Raw genomic sequence first — 21,715 nt, forward strand, 5'->3', positions numbered from 1 at the left:
GAAGCACTAGATCAGGGGTGCCCAGATTTTTTCCCGCGGCGAGTGACTTCTGACTCCTCCCCATGTAAGTACGTGACGCAGCATACGTACACATACCCAATAACCAGAACCGCCGCACTTCCTGACTTCAACGCGGTCCACCAGAATTCCATGGGGGATCGGCTGGAGGACCGTGATCAACGTTTTGGCCACCCCTGCACTAGATACTTTAGTTTGGTGCGCTACACTGAATTTTGTCTTTGATTAACACCAACCCAATGCCCTGTTTCAACTGGCCAGGCTGCACCGACATCTACCTCGTAATACCAGAACCATTCATATACAGAGTTCTGCAAAACTATACAAAATAATTAACCAGCAATCATAACTGAAAATGCTCAATAGTGAGATCTTCTAAAGGCAAAATAAAAAGTACTCCCCCACCCCTTCATTCCCCTTTCCCCCTCTCTTAGCTTTCTTTGTTTCCCCTTTTCTGTAGCCCCATCAGTTATTACAACATTGGCAATAACCCTATAGATTACTGGCTTTATTGCCAAAGTAAATATTCGTTATTAACTATGTGCTTGCTGTGTTTTTACATAGAGGTCTATTTAATATGGATATGGCCCTTTTTGCTAAGCTTCACCCTTTTTCAATTCTTGTTAAAGTGCAACTACAATACAATACAACTACAATACAACTACAATAATATATAAATTGTAGTTGTATTATTCATTGCACTTTAACAAGAATTGAAACATATTGTAACATATAGATGAAACTTAGCAAAAAAGGCCATAAAATATCCATATTAAATGGGCCGCTATGGAAAGACACAGCAAGCACATAGTTAATAAGGAATATTTACTACTTGGCAGCAAACCTTAACAGACCATTCCAACTGAACAAGAAAGATGGCAACCTTCAAGTTCAGGTTTATATAAACAATTGCAAGACAAAGGTAACTCTATAGGCACCTACTGACAAAATACTTAAACTATTAATTTATAACAATTTTTTAACACAATCTCTGGTTGTTCCAGTCACCTTTGTTGTGGTTCAAGGAAGGCCTACATGGCACCATGCATCTATCCGCCCGACACTGCTAAACTGCAGTAAGAGCACCAATGGCAAATACAATCAAACTACTTTACCCTATGCTGCTATTTTGTACCTATATAAAACAAGTGCATTTGTTTTCTTCAGTATCTGGAAAATATTTATGGTTCAGAAACAGATACTGCTTAATGTCGCCTTGCATGTGTTGCATTGAAAAGCTGAGTGAGTTTCATTTACAAGATAAAAAAAAAAAGTAAAAAACATGGAAGAAAAATGTTCAACTGTCTGTTGGTTAAGAAAGGATAAACAGGGGTTAGCACCAGAATAAAGCACTCGGAAGATGAGACATATGGAGGAATCTGAATCCTGCCATGACTTGTACTAGCTTTTTCATAACTGAAATGTAAGTAGTTAAAAGTGCATTCACTCAAACAATCTGAAGTGAACCATTCACATTTTCAAATTTGTTTTGTCTGAAGAAAACTGGAAAAAAACCATTATAGCTTAAAATGACTAATCTGTCCAGGCACAGACTAACGATTGGTCAGTTAGACTGAAAAAAATTCAAACACATACATGAGGCTGGGATGTATATGGGGTCATCAACAGACCTGTAACGGGATGAAGTATTTCAATAGATCTGTATAACATAACATAGCTCTATGCAGAAGGCAAATTGCATGAGATCTAAACATTCGACTTGGGAGGTCAGTAGACCCTTGCCCTCTGTATGGACAGCCCTGCAGCTTCCCTAAACAAATCAATGGAAGTGGCAGGGCCTGTTACGTTGTACCATATGTTCCAGGAACTTATTTACTAACACTTTGCAAACTTTTCCCAGTGCAGTAGCACATAGCAACCAGAGATTTAGCAACCTGCAGAAGATTGATTAAAGCTACTTGCTAATGTGGTGCTATGGGTTGCACCCCTTGCCCAAAGGTACTCAGGGTTAGTACGCTTTAAATGAACTCTAATAATTATTTGAAACCAATCAGCAGGCGTGCCATAAATATTCTACCAACAAGACTTATGAAATGTATACAGCTTGTAACTTTTGCTATGGCACTTGGTCAACTGGGCTAGGATACTGCAAACCTCCTTAAATTTAATGGCAGCCACTAACATATGCCCATCATTTTAAAAACTTCACTTTGCATTTATATCAAGATTAATATTTTAAATAAATTATTCAAGATTTTCACCTTTTTATAGTTTAAGCTTCTACGTTTTTCAAGAAATATATTGACTATCATAGATACAAATGCCAGTGGCTTTTTGCAGCTAAATTATTGGTTATTATTTTAAATAAATATTTCCAAGCTTTATATATATATATATATATTTATATATATATCTATATCCATATATATTGCTGCAATCTTGCTCAGATGCCACGGTTTCACATAACATTAAAGTTGGCTGGTACTGTCTTTACTGTACAACCATTATACTACTCCCACGACCCACTGTTTCACAGATATGTTTGATGTATAAATTGTGTTTTTGCTGCCCCTCAAATGGCAAGAAAGGATAGGGTTGCAGTAAGGTATGTGGTTTTAGAAAGTTAAAAGCCAGCTTTGGGGATGGGATTGTGCACTTTTTTGTTTTTTTTCTTTTCTGTCCCTCTTAAAAATGTTACAGAAAATGTACTATTTAGAACAAGTTATCAGACACAAAGAAATGTAAGCACCAATATTACATTTTTTAGAGTAGCACCTATCAAATATAGACCTCTTGTGGAAAGGGTGGTGTAGCTTCAGTTGGTATGAGTGAGTGAACTGTTACATGTCAGGGCCCATATCTCCCTGCTCTTCTTAAGTGAGGGTCTTTCTTTCTCTTTCTGCACTTATTTGCTGGTAGCGACTTTCTCGAAGTCTTGAGCATTGCAGAATTCCTTTATGGTGACGGTTAACAAATTGCTTGTGACATCTGTCACCACTACGTTGGAGCAAGGAGACATGTCTGGACGCCAGTCCCCAGTCTCATCAACATCAGACTCTTCGGGTTCTCCTTGACCACGCTTGCTTGCAGAGGACTCTGGGGGAATTGACAGATCCAAGGCCTCAGACTCTCGCCAATCTGGAACAGCAGGACTGAGGGTCTCAGGCATAAGCTTGGGTGGGCGGTCATCAGATGGTGCTGGAGAGGGGCACCCAGAGGTACTAGAGCTGTCATCAGCCAGGCCTTCTTGGGTAGCCTCATCACCATCTTTAGCCGCCCCAGGATCCTGAAGAGCCGGATTATTATAAAGAGAAAATGCCCCATACTTAAGATGGCGTATCTGATTGCGTAGCATACTTTCGCTGTACTTTTTACTTTTACCAATCACCCGATTTCGGGAGGGAATTTTCGGGCGACCCAGAGGAGCCTTTGTTCCTTTGTCTATGACTTTAAGGTTAAGGATGATGCGGTTTCTTTTTGGCTCTCTAGGCTTGGCCTTGCGATTGATGATGCGCACTGTTTCAGAAAAAGGTGAAACAGGAGGGCGCATGCCGGAGCCTGTTCCAGACGGTGCGGTGGGATCTGGGCGAGGGAGTGGACGACGAGACATGCTGTGGCAGCGGCGGATGTCTTTTTTTAAACGATGTACTGCTGCGCTGGAGTGCAACTTTGGGGAGGGGCTGGACCCAGGCTTCATGGTAAAATGAACATCGTTCAGTCGCAGGGCTTCAGCCTGTGCTCTGGCCTGTTAATAAGGACATTACAAATACGCATCAACAGAAATATTTTTAGCCAAACACTTGATGATTATTTACTAGAAACGTAACTTCAATTAAAGGGGATATAAACCTTAAGATGGGATATTAATTACATCTTTATACCTACTCTGAGCAATTCTAACAATATTTTCATATATCTTTTCAATGATGGCAGATTGTCATTTGCTTTATTTACATGTGCTTCTCTGTGTTTGAGTGCTGGAGGATCAAATGATTAAAATTGAATATGCAGGATTCTTCTACCACAGTGATCTTCCTTGTATTCTTTATCTCTCAGCACTCTGTACTTTTGTTTTGCACACTAAATTAATGAAACACTTTCCTGAGGTTTTGAGCACAAATAAAACCCTGCCTGTGGCACTGCTGACCTTGTAATGTCTCATTTCAGCAGTGATAGACATATAGTATAAAACCACATTTTCTGCTTTTTTTCTCAGCATCAAAGCCAATAAACATTTTCCATCAGCTGCAGGGAGAGAGACTTTTTAATACAATTCAAATAGGACTCTCTTGCATCCTAATTGGTGGGCCTGTATCAATTACAGCCTTAGATAGCAGATAAAAGGGGAAACAAGAAGAAGTAGTGGATTCCAGCAGGAAATAAGAAATCAGAACAAAACAAATTTTAAAGGTCATGGAAAGCTAAATAGCCTAAGGGGGTGCAGTCTGTAGGGTGCCCCTCTTGCTGGCTCCCCAGTGTGGGCACAGTGCAATCAAATTAAATTAAAGCAAAAGGCATATGAATTTTTGCTGCTGGCTTGGTTGATCTATGCAATTGCATGAAGCTCATGGCAAAGAACAGAAACTAGGCGATTCAGGGTAAGCAATAGGGTCACATGGGGACCCAACAAGGTTGCTGGCCTTCGCTAGTCCTTCAATGTTTATTAAGAAGTGTTTATATCCTTTTCTTAATTTCTATTAGACACCGTGAGTTAAAGTTTTAAGGAGATCTATCGGCTGCGTTTGATATGGTTGACCACTCCCTCCTGATGCAGATTCTGCATTCAATTGGTCTCCGTAGTCAGGCTGCATCCTGGATCTCCTGGATCCCTTCTTACCTCTCTAACCGTTTATTCACTGTCTCCTATTCTAACACCACCTCATCTCCAGTTCCTTTTAATGTGGGGGTACCCCAAGGCTCTGCATTTAATGTGGGGGTACCCCAAGGCTCTGCACTTAATGTTGGGGGTACCCCAAGGCTCTGCACTTAATGTGGGGGTACCCCAAGGCTCTGCACTTAATGTGGGGGTACCCCAAGGCTCTGCACTTAATGTGGGGGTACCCCAAGGCTCTGCACTTGGGCTGTTGTTGTTCTCCCTTTACACGCTGTCTTTGGGAGATCTTATCCGTTCATTTGGCTTTAAATACCATCTGTATGCTGATGATACTCAAATTTACTTTTCGACCCCTTCGTTAACAGTCGAAACAGATTCAAATCTCTAACTGCCTCCTGGCTATCTCCACTTGGATGAACCAACGCCACCTCAAACTGAACCTAACAAAAACTGAACTAATGATCTTTCCGCCTAAGCTTGGTCCTACCCCCCCTTCTCTATCTCTATTGAAGGCACCCTCATCAACCCGGTTGATTCGGCGCGTTGTTTGGGGGTGATCTTTGACTCCTGTGTCTCCTTCTCTGACCATATAAACACCACTGTCAAAACCTGTCACTTTTTCTTATGCAATATTGCCAAAATCTGTCCCTTTCTCTCTACTGCAACAGCTAGGCTGCTCATGCATGCTCTCATCCTATCCCGACTTGGCTACTGTAACCTGCTACTAATCGGCCTCCCTAACTCCCATCTTTCCCCCCTACAGTCTATATTAAACACTGCTGCCAGAATTCTCCTCCTCTCATCCAAGAGAGTTCAGGCCCTTCCCCTGCTAAAGTCCTTATCGTGGCTTCCTATTAAACAAAGAATATTTTACAAACTCCTTCTCTTAACCTTCAAAGCCCTCCATTCCTCTGCTCCTCACTACATCTCTTCCCTTGTGTCTCCGTACGTTCCTGGCCGACTCCTTCGTTCCTTGCAGAGCAATCGTTTGGTTGCGCCCCGCCACTAATACTGCCGTTTCCCGCCTTAAACCTTTCTGCCCCTTACATTTGGAATGCCTCCTTGATTTCCTCCGGAGAGAATCCTCCCTCAGTCTTTTTAAAACCAAACTAAAAGACTACCTTTTGGAGCACTCACCCAGCACCTGACCAGGGAACTAGCACTTATATTGTAATGTCACCCACTGTGACCTACAGCACTTATATTTGCCTATTTGTGTCTGTAAGTTACCCTCCCATATAGATTGTAAGCTCTACAGGGAAGGGACCTCCATCCTCTTGTGTCTGACTCTTAACTTATTACAATTGTATCTTTTATTTATTTGTACTTATTGTAATACTTTGTATTTATCTATTTTAATACCCCTGTTTATATTAATGTATTCTACTGTACAGCGCTGCGTACATAAGTAGCGCTTTATAAAGTTATACATACATGCATACAATTACCTTCATAAGGAATGTTTTTGGTTTAGGGCCTCGTTTCTTCGGTCCATAAATTTCCTGTTCCCTCTCCCTGTTTGTTTAAAAAGAAGCACATAAGGAAAGGTGGAACACATTTCATACAGGTTGAAGGCTGCTGTAATTTTTTCCTAATATGAGACTTATGAGACTGAAGATTCCCTCATTCCCTTCCGCCCCCCATGACAGATATTGCCCAGTTTAGCTCATCATTCTGCAACTCCGGGTGAAAGAGCAGCTACTCTGGCCCAAAGACTTGGGAGACAAAGTGGATCCGTGGTAAATAAGAGATCCATGTCTGTACAGGTATGGGACCCCTTATCCGGAAAACCATTATCCAGAAGGTTCCAAATTACAGAAAGGCTATCTCCCATAGACTTCATTATAAGCAAATAATTCTAATTTTTAAAAATGATTTCCTTTTTCTCTGTAATAATAAAAGAGTACCTGTACTTGATCCCAACTAAGATATAATTAATCCTTATTGGAGGCAATACAAGCCTATTAGGTTTATTCAATATTTATATGATTTTTAGCTCAAGTTATGGAGATCGAAATTACAGAAAGATTTCTTATTGGGAAAACTCCAGGTCCCGAGCATTCTGGATAACAGGTCCCATACCTGTACCCACATAGGGCTGTATATTAGTAGTGTTGAACCTTACTGAAGCTTTACAGGTCTAGTGCCATAATTTTCTTATTAGCATAAGAATATCAGCTGCCCTGCAACTGCCATAGAAATGAGAAACAAAAGCAGCATGCACAGATTTGCAGGGGACATCAGCCCTGTTTCTCTTGCCATGGCCAGCTATTTAAAAGTTTAAGGGGCTGATTTACTAAAATTAGTTGTATACTCAACATGGTATAAATTCAAATTAAACGTGATCATTGTTATATTTATAAAATGTCACGATAATGCGGTTATTGGTTGTACAAAAATTTCGAGTTTACGTTCGAAAATCACAAATTTTTCGAGCTGAAAGTTTCGTTAAAAGTCATTCGTTTCCATGAATCCTCTTTATTTTCCCCATACAGGAATTGCTCCAGCAGCCATTTTAGGAACATTGGCACTCATTCTCGGAAAACAATAATGTGTTTAAGTTTCACTTGAAAATGGGTGAAATAGAAAACAATGATGGGATTAACGTCCCCTTAAAAATGTGTCAGGCTGTAACAGACTATTTTATTCCTCTACCATTGTAAGCCTCAATAGGACTTAATGGCAGACACGACAGGTCAAACCTGCTGAAATTTTTTTTTGCCAAAAAAAGTTAAGTAAACGTTAATAAATCTCGAATTATGGGAGTTATTTCTAAAAACTCGAATTTTTCAAGAAACAATATTGGAAAAACCGAGTACTGGTAAAAATCCAAGTTTACATCTTGAAAATATCTAGAAGTAAAAAAAAAAAAATTTGATTTTGTTTCTCTATATTGCTTAGTAAATGTGCCCCGTTATGTAAGACAGTTAAAATAATCATAGATCAGAAGAACAGAGACTTGGTGTAAAAATGATAGAACATACAGCATAACTCTGCATTGCACAAATATCCGTGGTACTGATATGGGACATGTTAATTGTAATGCTTGGAGCCTTGGGCTTTCTGGATAAGGGATCTTTGTGTTATGTAGATCACCATTCCTTAAGTCTACAAAAAAATCATTCAAACATTAAATAAACACAACAGGATTGTTTGCCACAAATATGAATTCATAATAATATCTTAGTTAGATTCTAGTAGAAGGTAATGTTATTATAGAAAATGCTAAATAATTTTTAATAAACTGAACTCTTTGTTAAAAAAGCAGTCTATGGGAGATGGCCTCCTTGTAACTGGGCAGATTTTGGATAAATGGTTTCCGGATAAAGATTCCATACCTGTACTCTTAATCAGCACTATTAAAGTACTGTATTTTTAGTGAAACAGAAGACCTCTTTCTGTATATTTATTTTGTTGCAGACACAAAACCCCACCCATTGTCAGCACAGGAGCAATTAGAGCTCATTTACTAACACTGGATGCTACATAAAACAGCAGTAGTGCAAGTTAGCACTTTTCCTGTCTTTCCTTTTCCTTTCATAGAAACAAACTGCTGCTTTCTATTGGTACCTGACTTGTGCAATTCAGCATCTATAATCGTTCATTAATCCAAGCGTTTCTTAGTATTTACAGTAGCTGTAGGGTAATGCAGACATTATGCTTTAATAGAACTATATGAGGTAAGTGAGGGAAAGAACAGAAACATTCTTACTTCTGCTCAAAAGCTACAATAAGGCGGGAATCCAAGATGTTCTCTTCTGGCTCCCAAGTGCTGTATCTGCAAAAGAACATAAATATCAGAAATGTATGCAGCATAAACACAATACTCACACAGACTTGCTGTTATCTACCATGATGCCAATGCTTCTTAGGGTATCTTTGCAGCATCTTATCAGTTTACAGTGGCACTATACAATGTCCAAACTTTATTGGTGGCCCTGAAAATATTACACCAAATGAGAAAATCTTATCACATTAATGAGCTGATGAGGTCCTCGATCCGACAGAAAAATCAAGCCTGCCCAATCGACATCTAGCAAATTTTTGGCCAGATATTGGTTGGGGAGGCCTTCGGAGGGCCCCATACAAAGTCAGATAAGCTGCCACAACAGTGGCAGAGAGAAGCAGATTCGTTGAGAAGAAAACATCAGATATTGCCAGAAAGCACAGAGAAAAAAGTGGGCACTTCATAAGTCCTGATCAAAGACCTATTTTTGAAGTCCACAGTTATTATACTGAAAAAGGTAAAGTAACTTGTGTAAGCATGGTGGTTGAGTGGCAAGCATGTCTGTCCTTGCAGCGCTGGGGTCCTGCGTTAGATTTCAGATTGACTCTATCTGCAAGGAGTTTGTATGTTCTCCTCTTGTTTGAGTGTGTTTCCTCCCACATTCCAGAAACATACGGGCAGCTTAAATGTATGAAAGTGTGTGAATGTAATAGGGACTTTAGATTGTAAGCTCCACTGGGGCAGGAACTGATGAATAATCTCTGTAAAGCGCTGTGGAAATATGTGGCCCTATAAAATTATAGGAAAAAAACCTCCATAATACTGCAGTTCACTATATAGGAGGCACAGGGAGAGAGGCTTATGACTATGTGATAGATACAGTTGGAGATTTTAAACTGGCTCAGAAAACCCTGGACTAAGTTTAGATTTAGATTATGGGCAATGACACATGAGGAGATTCATGGGGACATGGGGAGCGTTACAAAAAAAAAATTGGTACTTTTGGTTACAAATCTATCTGAAAATGCCTTGGCATAAACTAACATTGGGATAGGCGCAAGTAGAACATCTTACTCACAGCTATCGGGCTTGATCATGGGAAATTGCAAGGGAGCGGCCAGATCGCCGCAGGGAAATTAGTGGCCAGAAGTTGCATTTTTTTTTTTAAGTCTTGCTGCAAAACTTCCCATGTGTCATTGCCCTAAAGAACACTAGTTAAACTCCCAGACAATGCCCCCCCCAACTCCCTTTTGGTATCTTCAACTAAATAATTAGAAATTGCTCAGGGTTTCCAGAGTTCCAGTTTATTATCTCAGAGTTACATATATGGGCAGGTTAATGGGCAAAAGCTTTCTGTCCAATTCTGTTAAAGCTAGAATGCTAAATTACTCCCAACACTTCCTAAATGTTACTATGGATTGCTTTCTGTGTTCCACCAGCTCAATGTCTACCCGACAATAATGAAAACCTATTCCTAACTATTGCAACAAAACCTCATCCTTCCCATGAGACAACTGCTCTAAGAAAAGTATGATGAAGTGCAACCTGATGCCAAGGCTTTCCAAAACTTGGAAATGGATCAAAACCCACATTTAGAGGCAACAATAGTGGGCATTTAATGAAGGCTTTTGTAAAATTGATCTGGAGTAGAAAGAAGTTTACAGAGCCAATGCACTATCCTTGAGAAATGCCGACCTCTATGTGGCTGACCAAGCAGATATGGGTAAGTCAACAATACCATCCATGGAAATATATTTAATTGGGACCCACCCAAATCAGCATGCTAACCTACAGGTAACAAACAAAGCAGCATAAATATTTTTGTAGAAAAAAGGCAGATGGATGAAATGGTACAGAGTGGCATAGTCAGCAATATTTGATATCAATACGTTTTATCATAACCAATTCATGTTCCTATTTTTATTATAACCTATTCAATCTAGCAAAGGATCATGGATCAGTTTGAATACACCAAAATACTTGAGGTCATGTTGCCTTATGCCAAAGAGGAAATGCCTTAGAAATGGGGTTTTCACAAGACAATTACCCCAAATACACAACATCTTGGGTTGGAATACCTGTTCATAGGTACCAGAAGTTGGTCGACTCCATGCAACACAGATGTGCAGCAGTTCTCAGAAACAGTGGTTATACAGCTAAATATTAGTTCAGTGATTCAAAGGAAAGCAATATCTTGAAACCTTTTTACAGTTTATACAGTTTCAAGAATGCAGACACTGCTATTATTTTTTTAACAGCCTATTACTGCCATTTCTTTACTTTCTGTAAAGGAATAACACACATTTGATAATTTTCAAGATATTGATTTGGGCTTTACTCACTTTTTTTAAACCCACTGCTATTATTCTGAACACAACTGTGTATAGGAAATCCAAAAATAGAAAATGGCAGGCACTCCAGGACTTGAAGAAAAAGGTATCAGGCACTAGCCATGTAGCATCTAACACTAGATGCTACATGGCCTTATGCGTTTCATACTGTATGGTACTTAATCATAGACTGAATGCAAAGACATAGACAACAAGTATTTAAAGGCAAACTAGCCAATAGCTGTACAAGGTAAATTGGACACACATGATATGTACCTTGTACAGCTATTGGCTAATTTGCCTTTAAATACTTGTTGTCTATGTCTTTGCATTCAGCCTATGATTAAGTACCATATGGTACGAAACGCGTAAGGCCATGTAGCATCTAGTGTTAATTAAATAAACTTATGATTTTATTTCAATTTTTGGAGTCTACTGCCTGATACCTTTTTCTTCAAGTCCTGGAGTGCCTGCCATTTTCAATTTTTGGATTTCCTAAATGATCCCCTCAAGCTGAAGGTCTGGGGCATGAGCACCCAGGCCCATCTATACTTTCGGTGAGATAATATATATACTAAATAACTTATGAGCATAATCCTAAATGTTTGTTCCACAACTGTGTACATACTTGTTGAGGTCTGCACAATTTTGCCTTTGATGGAGTAAAGACTGTACTAACACAGAGTGCTTCTGTCATTTTATCTTTATTATATTTTATACCCACACAAAACAATACCATAACTACCTACAGAGGAATATATAACAGTTAACTTCAGTTTCCCACTCCAACACAGATCCCTGCTCACAGCAACTACACAGGATTATGGCTAATGATTAGCTGGGACACCTGCATCTGAATATCTTTTATTTGCATTTTTCCCCTTGTTTAGCCCTTATTAAATCTGGGCTAAGGGAGCAGGACGAATAGCTTTGTAAATAGCTGCAGCTGGATCAAGGGTGTTACAGTGGCGGCAGAAAAACTCTATAATCAGGCTGTTTTCTTAGCAATAAAGCATGAAAATGTCTTACTGCGTGGGAGTTATCAATCATTATGACACGGAGGGGAAATGCAAACTACTTGTTCATGTAAATAAAAGTTCAGGGGTGGGAGAGTTTTAGTAACCACAGCTGAAAAATTTAATTGAAACCATTTGAAAAAAAAAAAAATGTGTTGTTTCACATGGTGAATCAGGCTCAAGACATCTGGACAGGCAAAAAAAAAGCAATAAAATCAAAACCCTGCTCTTTAAAAATTATATATCTCTTTTTATTATCCGATTGTACACTCATAGTTGGCCCAGATATAATGGGAAAGTTTTCATGTATGGGTAGGTGTGAGTTATACATGGTATATTGTGGGTTGGGGAACTCTCAAAATGCCCGGTAACATCTCATTTTAGGAAACGAATAACATTAAAACTGAAAGTTCTGATTTTATTATAATCTGTGTGGTCATTAGTTATATTGTGGGTGCAAACAATGTATGGCTTGCGTTACTAATGGAACATTTTATTTTGAAAGTGTAAAAATGAAACTTCAAAATCTATGTGCTTATTCCAGTACAGAGGTTGTAGTATGCATGGGCTGAAGACGAGAGTATTTCTATATTTTAGAAATCAGGATTTTGCTGCTTTCCCTATGGCATTGTGCTGCATAATGTGGCAAAATAAGACAATAACACAAAGAAATATGGCAAATGGTTACTAATAGAAAATATTTCAAATCTGGTTGCCACAAAATGTAGACATTTTTACAAGACGGAATTCAAAATACAGTTTAAATTTGGCCTGTCACAGAAACTAGTGTCTATCAATCCAAGGGCACTTATAACATGGGGCAAGTTATCAGAATTGCCACAGAGGGTAGTGCCCCGCGAGTTTTATGGGGTTTCAAAAGGCCATTACTTTGAACTTGGAATTTTGGAATTTCTCTCTTCTAACAGAGAGAGGGTCCAACTCCCTGCATTAGCAATGCACCCCCGTTCCAATGCTCAGAAATGTAAGTGTAGGGGCCAAATCTGACCCTCCTTAGGGTGGCTAGGGGCCCCCTCTCTACATCCTTTGGATTTCAGGCCAGAATTAACTGAGGAACAACTGGAATACTCATGGTATTAACTGCTCTTGGACAATTAAAATTAACAGAAAGAATACACCCACTGACGGTGGATATAAGGCACAAAATTAGCCTCTACCTAGGTCCATCATAATTGTTATCTTTTCAACTATCAAAATAGTAAATTGCTTGTGGTGATGGTGGGAGGGAAAGAGGCAGAGAATAGCATTTTGTCTGCGTGGACAGCATGGATGCTACTGCAAAATGATCAGCCAGCTTGCTTATTTGCACCTCAAATATGTCATTATGCAAGTACAAAAATGAATCAGCATTAACCCCAAACATGCCAGAAATGACTGCAGGATGAATGATCAGCATTAACCCCAGACATGCCAGAAATTACTAACATAAGTGGATATAGGCATTAACCATCCCTTATTTCCACACTTCACCCTGCACTGTGCCCTAACCCAGCCCTCCTAAATCTGGATCCCCTGCAGTAGATGTGGATCAGGGGGAAGACTATGCCTGATACCCTTGTCAGTACTGCAGTCCCTTTACTAAGGCAGAAGAGCCTGCAAAGTAGCATACTCTCAGCTATCTCTCCTGGTTGGAACTAGAAAGCTGCTCTTTCTATCTAAATCTAACTTTCCTATAAAGTGCTATTACAGATGTTATTCTCTCTCGCTCTTACTAATCCTCGTTCACAGGGGCCTTGTTTATTCCAGGCTCAGTGGAACTTCAGATGCAGCCAAAGAGGAAGATTCACCCCTGCTGAACACTATATTAGTGTGTGAAGGGTATGGTCTAACTAAAGGTCCCCATACACGGCCAATTGTAGCTGCTGATATGGGTCCCTTGCATAGGCTCGTTGATGCGGTCCCCGAATCGACTGCCCCATTGCCCCCATTATAATTCGATCGTTTGGCCCCAGGGCCAATAATGCACAACATGCTAATATTAAAATAGATACCTGGGACTTTGTCCAGTAACAAGGAATAAGGAAGTGTAAGGTTTAAAGCCATAGGGGCATATTAACCCTATGGGTCCCTATACCTCCATGCATCCTCCTCCACCTTCTTAGTCATCTGTCTAGCGTCATTTATCCTACCTGCAATATCCAGTACCAATGGTATCTGAGCTATACGACATCTGTTATCCTCCATTTTGCCTCTTTCTTGCATTATTCACTTAGATTCTCCACTTTGTCCCATCCCAGCATGTCTCAGCTAATAGCTTCCCAACAGGGGGTGGGTACATGTATGTAACCCAATCAGGAATCAAAATTCTATTATTGCTGCTACAGAGGAGCCAATCACACATACATTTAAAATGTCAAGGATATTTTGAATCCCAGTCCAGGCCTGATCTGTGTGCATAACTGAATGCTAACATTGGGGAGATGGGAGTGCTAGTCTCAGGGAGGCAGGAGTTTTGGGGAAAGGGGCATGTGATATGTTGCTCTGAAGCAAAAATGAACAAAAATAAATGAAAAGCTCCAGTATTCAGAAACCTTGCATCCTGTCAGAGGGGATCCAGTTAAGTAGAAGAAAGGGAAACAGTGGGATGCCATCCCTCCATAATTCAGGCACTGCACACTGTTTTAAAAGGAACAGTAACATCAAAAGATGACAGTGTATCAAACTAATATATAATGTACTATTGTCCAGCACTGGTAAAAGTTGTGTGTTTGCCTTAAAACCCCTAGAGTAGTTTATATAAATCAAGCTGCTGGGCAGCCATTCAAGCTAGAAGAAGGGAGAAAAGGCACAGGTTACATAGCAGATAACAGATACGCTGCATCGATTCCTATTGTATTCTATAGAGCGTATCTGTTATCTACTATGTAACCTGTGCCTTTTCTCCCTTCTTCTAGCTTTAATGGCTGCCCCCATGGATACACAGCAGCTTATTTATATAAACTATAGTAGCTTTTCTGAAGCAAACACACAACTTGTATCAGAGCAGGCAACAGTACATTATATTTTATGTACTTTAAAACATTTTCATTTCTGGTGTTACAATTCCTTTAACTTTTGAAAAAAAAAATAATTAAAAACCCTATTTGTTGCAATCATAAAGCATTCATTTGAAAGTTGGGTTATTTTTCACTGACCTTACCCCCCTTTTTTTTTTTTTAAAATAGGGCACTTTGTTTGGAGCACCCTATCTGCAATCAAACCTCAGCCGATTCTAAGCAGCAGCCTTTGGGTTAATGGCATGGGAAGTTTTGTCACCTGCAAAAAATATTCGCTACCACAGGTGAAAAACATCCCTTGTTTTAGAGGGAAGATATAAGGAGCTACTAGTAGCAGCTACTTGTCGTGGCTACCAAAATAGACAATGCTGATCATTTACTGAAAGCTGTCTCTATGTGTGTTTTAGCAGAGACAGTTCTCAGTATTGTCTATGGCAGGGTATTTTCTGGTGTTTAGTAGCCATGACAAGTAGCTGCTACTAGTAGCTCAGTGTGTCTTCAGCCTTACCCGTTTCCTTTCCACTGGCTAACATGCAAATCGCCAGAGGTGAAACATACGCAATGTTAAGTCTCCTTCCAAGGAAACGCCCGGCTACTTTCGGAAAGCCAAAGCGCTGCATATATTTCCCCATCAGCATGTTAGCCGGTGGATAGTAAACAAGGGATGTTTTGTTGCCCAAGTTAGAGAAGATTTATGACTGGTAACAAAACTTTCCGTGTGCCATCACCCCTGAGCAGCTCATTGTTAGGGACCTCCCAGTGGACACAATTACTTTTATCAGCTCCTTTGAATTTCTGTGGGATCAGGAAGTGACAGGAAGTACTAAAGTGAAAATGGCTGTTGAGTGCCAAAAATAACAAAAACCATAGATATTTCTTAATTAAAACAATAGGCAAAACATATGCTCAGAACATGCCCTATTGATTGAGCTCATGTACAAAATGGGGGGGGGGGTTCCTTTACGGTTTAGTAAGAAGTACTGTAGTTCATCTGCTTGAAAGACAAAGTATTGGCATTACCATGGTAAGTTTACCACAGTAAACGTAAAACTACATGAGTGAAGTCACAACTGTATATTATTTTGGTGCACCACTACTGTAAGAGTAAATACAGCTATATAAGAAATATTTGAATAAATAGCACATGTAATGCATATGTTGTACTTGTTTATTTAAGTAACCAAAACTTACTGATTATTAAAAAAATAACTTACTTAATAGCCCAGCCTTTCCATTTCACCAGATACTCGATACGCCCCTGTAGAAAACAACAGAAAACCAGGCGTTGGGATCAACTCTCATTCACAGATTGCTTTTTGTACAAAAAGGAACAATTCACAGAATGTAGACTAAAGCCTCCTACAAGATTATTTCTGCAGAAACTAGGCTTGCCACCTTTTATGAAAAAACAAATATCTTCCCTATTAATAAGATTGGCATCAGACATTTTACCTACCATATCTATAGTATAGGTTTGATCCCCAGAACACAAATTAAACCCATTATGGGACAAAAGAGAAAATGCAAAAGGACACTTCTTTTATTTCCATTCTGCAGAAATTATCTTCTGCATTTGAAATGACTGACCATTTCATGAAAATTCTTCAACCACAACTGCACACTGGATTATGTGGGTATGGGCAGGTGGCTAAATAGAGGTATAGGCAGGGGGCAGGTGGCTAAATAGAGGTATAGGCAGGTGGCTAAATACAGGTATAGGCAGGGGGCAGGTGGCTAAATACAGGTATAGGCAGGGGGGCAGGTGGCTAAATACAGGTATAGGCAGGGGGGCAGGTAGCTAAATACAGGTATAGGCAGGGGGCAGGTGGCTAAATACAGGTATAGGCAGGGGGCAGGTGGCTAAATACAGGTATAGGCAGGGGGCAGGTGGCTAAATACAGGTATAGGCAGGGGGCAGGTGGCTAAATACAGGTATAGGCAGGGGGCAGGTGGCTAAATACAGGTATAGGCAGGGGGCAGGTAGCTAAATACAGGTATAGGCAGGGGGCAGGTGGCTAAATACAGGTATAGGCAGGGGGCAGGTGGCTAAATACAGGTATAGGCAGGGGGCAGGTGGCTAAATACAGGTATAGGCAGGGGGCAGGTGGCTAAATACAGGTATAGGCAGGGGGCAGGTGGCTAAATACAGGTATAGGCAGGGGGCAGGTGGCTAAATACAGGTATAGGCAGGGGGCAGGTAGCTAAATACAGGTATAGGCAGGGGGCAGGTGGCTAAATACAGGTATAGGCAGGGTGCAGGTAGCTAAATACAGGTATAGGCAGGGGGCAAAAGGACACTTCTTTTATTTCCATTCTGCAGAAATTATCTTCTGCATTTGAAATGACTGACCATTTCATGAAAATTCTTCAACCACAACTGCACACTGGATTATGTGGGTATGGGCAGGTGGCTAAATAGAGGTATAGGCAGGTGGCTAAATAGAGGTATAGGCAGGGGGCAGGTGGCTAAATACAGGTATAGGCAGGGGGCAGGTGGCTAAATAGAGGTATAGGCAGGGGGCAGGTGGCTAAATACAGGTATAGGCAGGGGGCAGGTGGCTAAATACAGGTATAGGCAGGGGGCAGGTGGCTAAATACAGGTATAGGCAGGGGGCAGGTGGCAGGTAGCTAAATACAGGTATAGGCAGGGGGCAGGTGGCAGGTAGCTAAATACAGGTATAGGCAGGGGGCAGGTGGCTAAATACAGGTATAGGCAGGGGGCAGGTGGCAGGTAGCTAAATACAGGTATAGGCAGGGGGCAGGTGGCTAAATACAGGTATAGGCAGGGGGCAGGTAGCTAAATACAGGTATAGGCAGGGGGCAGGTGGCTAAATAGAGGTATAGGCAGGTGGCTAAATACAGGTATAGGCAGGGGGCAGGTGGCTAAATACAGGTATAGGCAGGGGGGCAGGTGGCTAAATACAGGTATAGGCAGGGGGCAGGTGGCTAAATACAGGTATAGGCAGGGGGCAGGTGGCTAAATACAGGTATAGGCAGGGGGCAGGTGGCTAAATAGAGGTATAGGCAGGTGGCTAAATACAGGTATAGGCAGGGGGCAGGTGGCTAAATACAGGTATAGGCAGGGGGGCAGGTGGCTAAATACAGGTATAGGCAGGGGGCAGGTGGCTAAATACAGGTATAGGCAGGGGGCAGGTGGCTAAATACAGGTATAGGCAGGGGGCAGGTGGCTAAATACAGGTATAGGCAGGGGGCAGGTAGCTAAATACAGGTATAGGCAGGGGGCAGGTGGCTAAATACAGGTATAGGCAGGGGGCAGGTGGCTAAATACAGGTATAGGCAGGGGGCAGGTGGCTAAATACAGGTATAGGCAGGGGGCAGGTGGCTAAATACAGGTATAGGCAGGGGGCAGGTGGCTAAATACAGGTATAGGCAGGGGGCAGGTGGCTAAATACAGGTATAGGCAGGGGGCAGGTAGCTAAATACAGGTATAGGCAGGGGGCAGGTGGCTAAATACAGGTATAGGCAGGGTGCAGGTAGCTAAATACAGGTATAGGCAGGGGGCAAAAGGACACTTCTTTTATTTCCATTCTGCAGAAATTATCTTCTGCATTTGAAATGACTGACCATTTCATGAAAATTCTTCAACCACAACTGCACACTGGATTATGTGGGTATGGGCAGGTGGCTAAATAGAGGTATAGGCAGGTGGCTAAATAGAGGTATAGGCAGGGGGCAGGTGGCTAAATACAGGTATAGGCAGGGGGCAGGTGGCTAAATAGAGGTATAGGCAGGGGGCAGGTGGCTAAATACAGGTATAGGCAGGGGGCAGGTGGCTAAATACAGGTATAGGCAGGGGGCAGGTGGCTAAATACAGGTATAGGCAGGGGGCAGGTGGCAGGTAGCTAAATACAGGTATAGGCAGGGGGCAGGTGGCAGGTAGCTAAATACAGGTATAGGCAGGGGGCAGGTGGCTAAATACAGGTATAGGCAGGGGGCAGGTGGCAAGTAGCTAAATACAGGTATAGGCAGGGGGCAGGTGGCTAAATACAGGTATAGGCAGGGGGCAGGTAGCTAAATACAGGTATAGGCAGGGGGCAGGTTGGGTGTTTTGAATCTTTCCCTCCCTCCAAAAGGACATGTTAACCCAAAAAATCATTTCAGTTATTTGTATATATAACTGCTATTAAAAGCAGTGTTTTTATGTCTTTTTCTATTCCCTGCCCTGAGGCTCTGGCATTTGAAACACTGTAACACAAGACTGACAGACCTGACTTTCCGGAGGAGACTGACCTTTGCAACATTGTTTAAAAAGCCATAACCGGGAGTTAAACAAATGCTGCTTTCAATAGCAATTACATTTACAAATAACTTTTAAAGAACTAAAACTTGTCATAAATTCATATTGAAAAGTTGCTTAGAATTATGGGATTTTTTTTAATAGAAAAAAAAAATTGGGGGGTTGACAAGTCCTTTAAATCAGGATTTCCAACTCTCTTCAAGCCTTCTGCCTGACCTCACATAACATGGCTTCTAAGTTTCAGTGTGTGTGTTTAGACCCATGCAGGTATCTGCCTGTTATTGTAGTACTACAACTCTCTGCCCTGTGCACACAAGCTCCCCAGGCTGGTCTGGGTGCCCCTCACCTTAACTGACACCAAAGTTCCAGCCATGGGAAACATTAGCATTCAGCTGCACTTGCAGTAATATGCAGAGGAAATCTGCCCATAAATGATACTCAGGCTGGGATATGGGCATTGCATGCAGCTGCTCCCACAGCTGCCAGACTGGGACCCCCAGTAGAAGATTTAGTTCCGGGGGGGCCCAGCGCTAGCGGACTTACTAATGCTGACTCTATGCAAGTTTAGCGCTAAGGGCAGCCCGCACCTGTCTGTATGCAAGTTTAGCGCTAAGGGCAGCCCGCACCTGTCTGTATGCAAGTTTAGCGCTAAGGGCAGCCCGCACCTGTCTGTATGCAAGTTTAGCGCTAAGGGCAACCCGCACCTGTCTGTATGCAAGTTTAGCGCTAAGGGCAGCTCGCACCTGTCTATATGCACGTAAGACCGGTTACCGGTCGCCTCGCAGAGGGTTTTTCCATCTCCCCAGTATATTTTCCCAGTATGGATTTATTAGTAAATCTATATAGATGCCAACCTCGCTACTATGACACAGTGCGCCATTATTATGGGCGCAAAATCCTTTCCCAGCCGCAATACTAGGCTCTAGGATGCTCATACTCCTGCCTGCACCCAAAGAGTTAACGCCTGCAAACCAGCGCCATTGCGATGCAGAAGGGGCCTGCCTGGCTGGAGCTGACAGCGCAGCTACGAACCATGTAAACACAGCCGCCGGGGAGCCCGCCGCACAGTGCCGCCCGACCCATCCATTCCTTAACGCGTTCTTACCTTTCTAATACGGCGCTTCATGATAGACTCTGCGGCAAAGACTCGCTCCCCGACAGCAGACAGCTCCATGTTCAGCGCGCCCCCGGCAAACACCAAGCGAGCAGACAGCTCCTCCTCTCCCGGCCGCTGTCACCTCAGCTCAGACCCGCCCCTGCCGCTATTCTAGGGCCCGCCTCTTTCTGCTGTCAACTTCCAAACCACGCCCATCTCTGCGTCCCCTAATAAACTGTGCGGAGAGTGCTGCTTCCCAGAGGCAACCGCGCCCGCTAATTTGAGCCAAACTAGGATTTTTTTTTTTAGGATCCTCAAACATCCTTAAAAATATTGAAACTCGGCTTAGAACTAACAAAAAACTAATCTTTCGCGGACTTTGTGCTAAGTAATAGTAATAACGTGTTTTTTTCTTTAAAGTGTTTGGGTGATAGGTACCTTGGGAGCATATGAAACTATTCATGAAGGGCAGGGAGATTGAGGAGAATTTCTGCCAATGGCATAATGTTGAAAACTGTACAGAAAGTTTTGACCCAGACAGTCCCCTGAAAAACAAGGATGCCCAGGTCACTGTCCAGGCACCCAAGGGTGGCCGCTTTATGGGGGTTTCTCTCCGGTGCCTATGGAAAAAAGAAAAAACGAAAAATAAATAATGGAAACCTATGGAAATCTGATGGCAGAGCTGGGGGAATGAGGGTGTAGAGGGTTCAGTGCAGGCGGAAAGTGACATCATCTGGAGAAAGTGACATCACGAGTAGAGAAAGTCTGTAACAAATACAATACAATTGTTAGGCATGTACTCACAAATAGAACTCCCAGAAGTGTTTATCCATCAGGGGCCAGTGACCAGCCTGGGGATAGTCAGCCTGCAAATGTTCAACCCCAAGCTTCAGGCCCTTCAAGTGGAACTTAGGTGGGAACACATCTACCCTAAAGCTGGCCATACACGTGGCGATCTCACGATGTTTCGTACGACCGTCGGTCGCACGAAACATCGTCAGATCCGCCACACACCATTCAGGGCTGAATCGGCAGGTAAGGAGGTAGAAACAATAGGATTTCTACCTCCTTCTGCCGATTCAGCTCTGAAGGGAGAATTTTGGTCAGGCGCCTTCTATGGCGCCCGATCAAAATTTTCTAACTTGGCCGATCGGCGAGCCGACCGATTTCAGCAGCTTCCTGCGATATCGGTCGGCTCGCTGACATGCCATACACGCACCGATTATCGTACGAAACGAGGTTTCGTACAATAATATCGGTGCGTGTATGGCCACCTTAAGTCTGTATGCGAGTCCCTATCCTGGGGTAGTACAGCCGGCACTCTAATCCTTCTACTTTTCTTCTAGGTGCATCAGACTGCTCACTAATTACCCTGAACTATATCAGACAAGCATATTTACCATAAGGTACCTGTGACAGGGCATCAGGTTCTGGAAGGTGGCCCTCGAGTGCCTATATTAA

The 21,715-nt window shown here is 42.0% G+C and overlaps 1 protein-coding gene across 1 annotated transcript; it reads right to left on the reverse strand.

The window, feature by feature from the left end:
- Positions 1 to 2,651: 2,651 nt before the first annotated feature.
- On the reverse strand, positions 2,652 to 20,386 carry cbx6 (chromobox 6). The gene is made up of 5 exons (NM_001016617.2): positions 20,264 to 20,386; positions 16,115 to 16,158; positions 8,526 to 8,591; positions 6,262 to 6,328; positions 2,652 to 3,724 (listed from the first exon to the last, which is right to left on the reverse strand). The coding sequence occupies exons 1-5, from the start codon at positions 20,330 to 20,332 to the stop codon at positions 2,885 to 2,887; spliced, it is 1,086 nt and encodes a 361-aa protein (NP_001016617.1). The 5' UTR covers positions 20,333 to 20,386; the 3' UTR covers positions 2,652 to 2,884.
- Between the last annotated feature and the right edge of the window lie 1,329 nt (positions 20,387 to 21,715).

This window comes from Xenopus tropicalis, chromosome 4 (genome assembly GCF_000004195.4).
Source record: "Xenopus tropicalis strain Nigerian chromosome 4, UCB_Xtro_10.0, whole genome shotgun sequence".
Classification (NCBI taxonomy): domain Eukaryota; kingdom Metazoa; phylum Chordata; class Amphibia; order Anura; family Pipidae; genus Xenopus; species Xenopus tropicalis.

Excerpts from the sequence above, each read along its gene's own strand:
- cbx6 (NM_001016617.2), bottom strand. The coding sequence starts at position 20,332 with ATGGAGCTGTCTGCTGTCGGGGAGCGAGTCTTTGCCGCAGAGTCTATC. Across the intron at positions 16,159-20,263 it reads TGAAGCGCCGTATTAGAAAG|GGGCGTATCGAGTATCTGGT; the intron begins GTAAGAACGCGT and ends TGTTTTCTACAG. Across the intron at positions 8,592-16,114 it reads TGGAAAGGCTGGGCTATTAA|ATACAGCACTTGGGAGCCAG; the intron begins GTAAGTTATTTT and ends GTTCTTTTGCAG.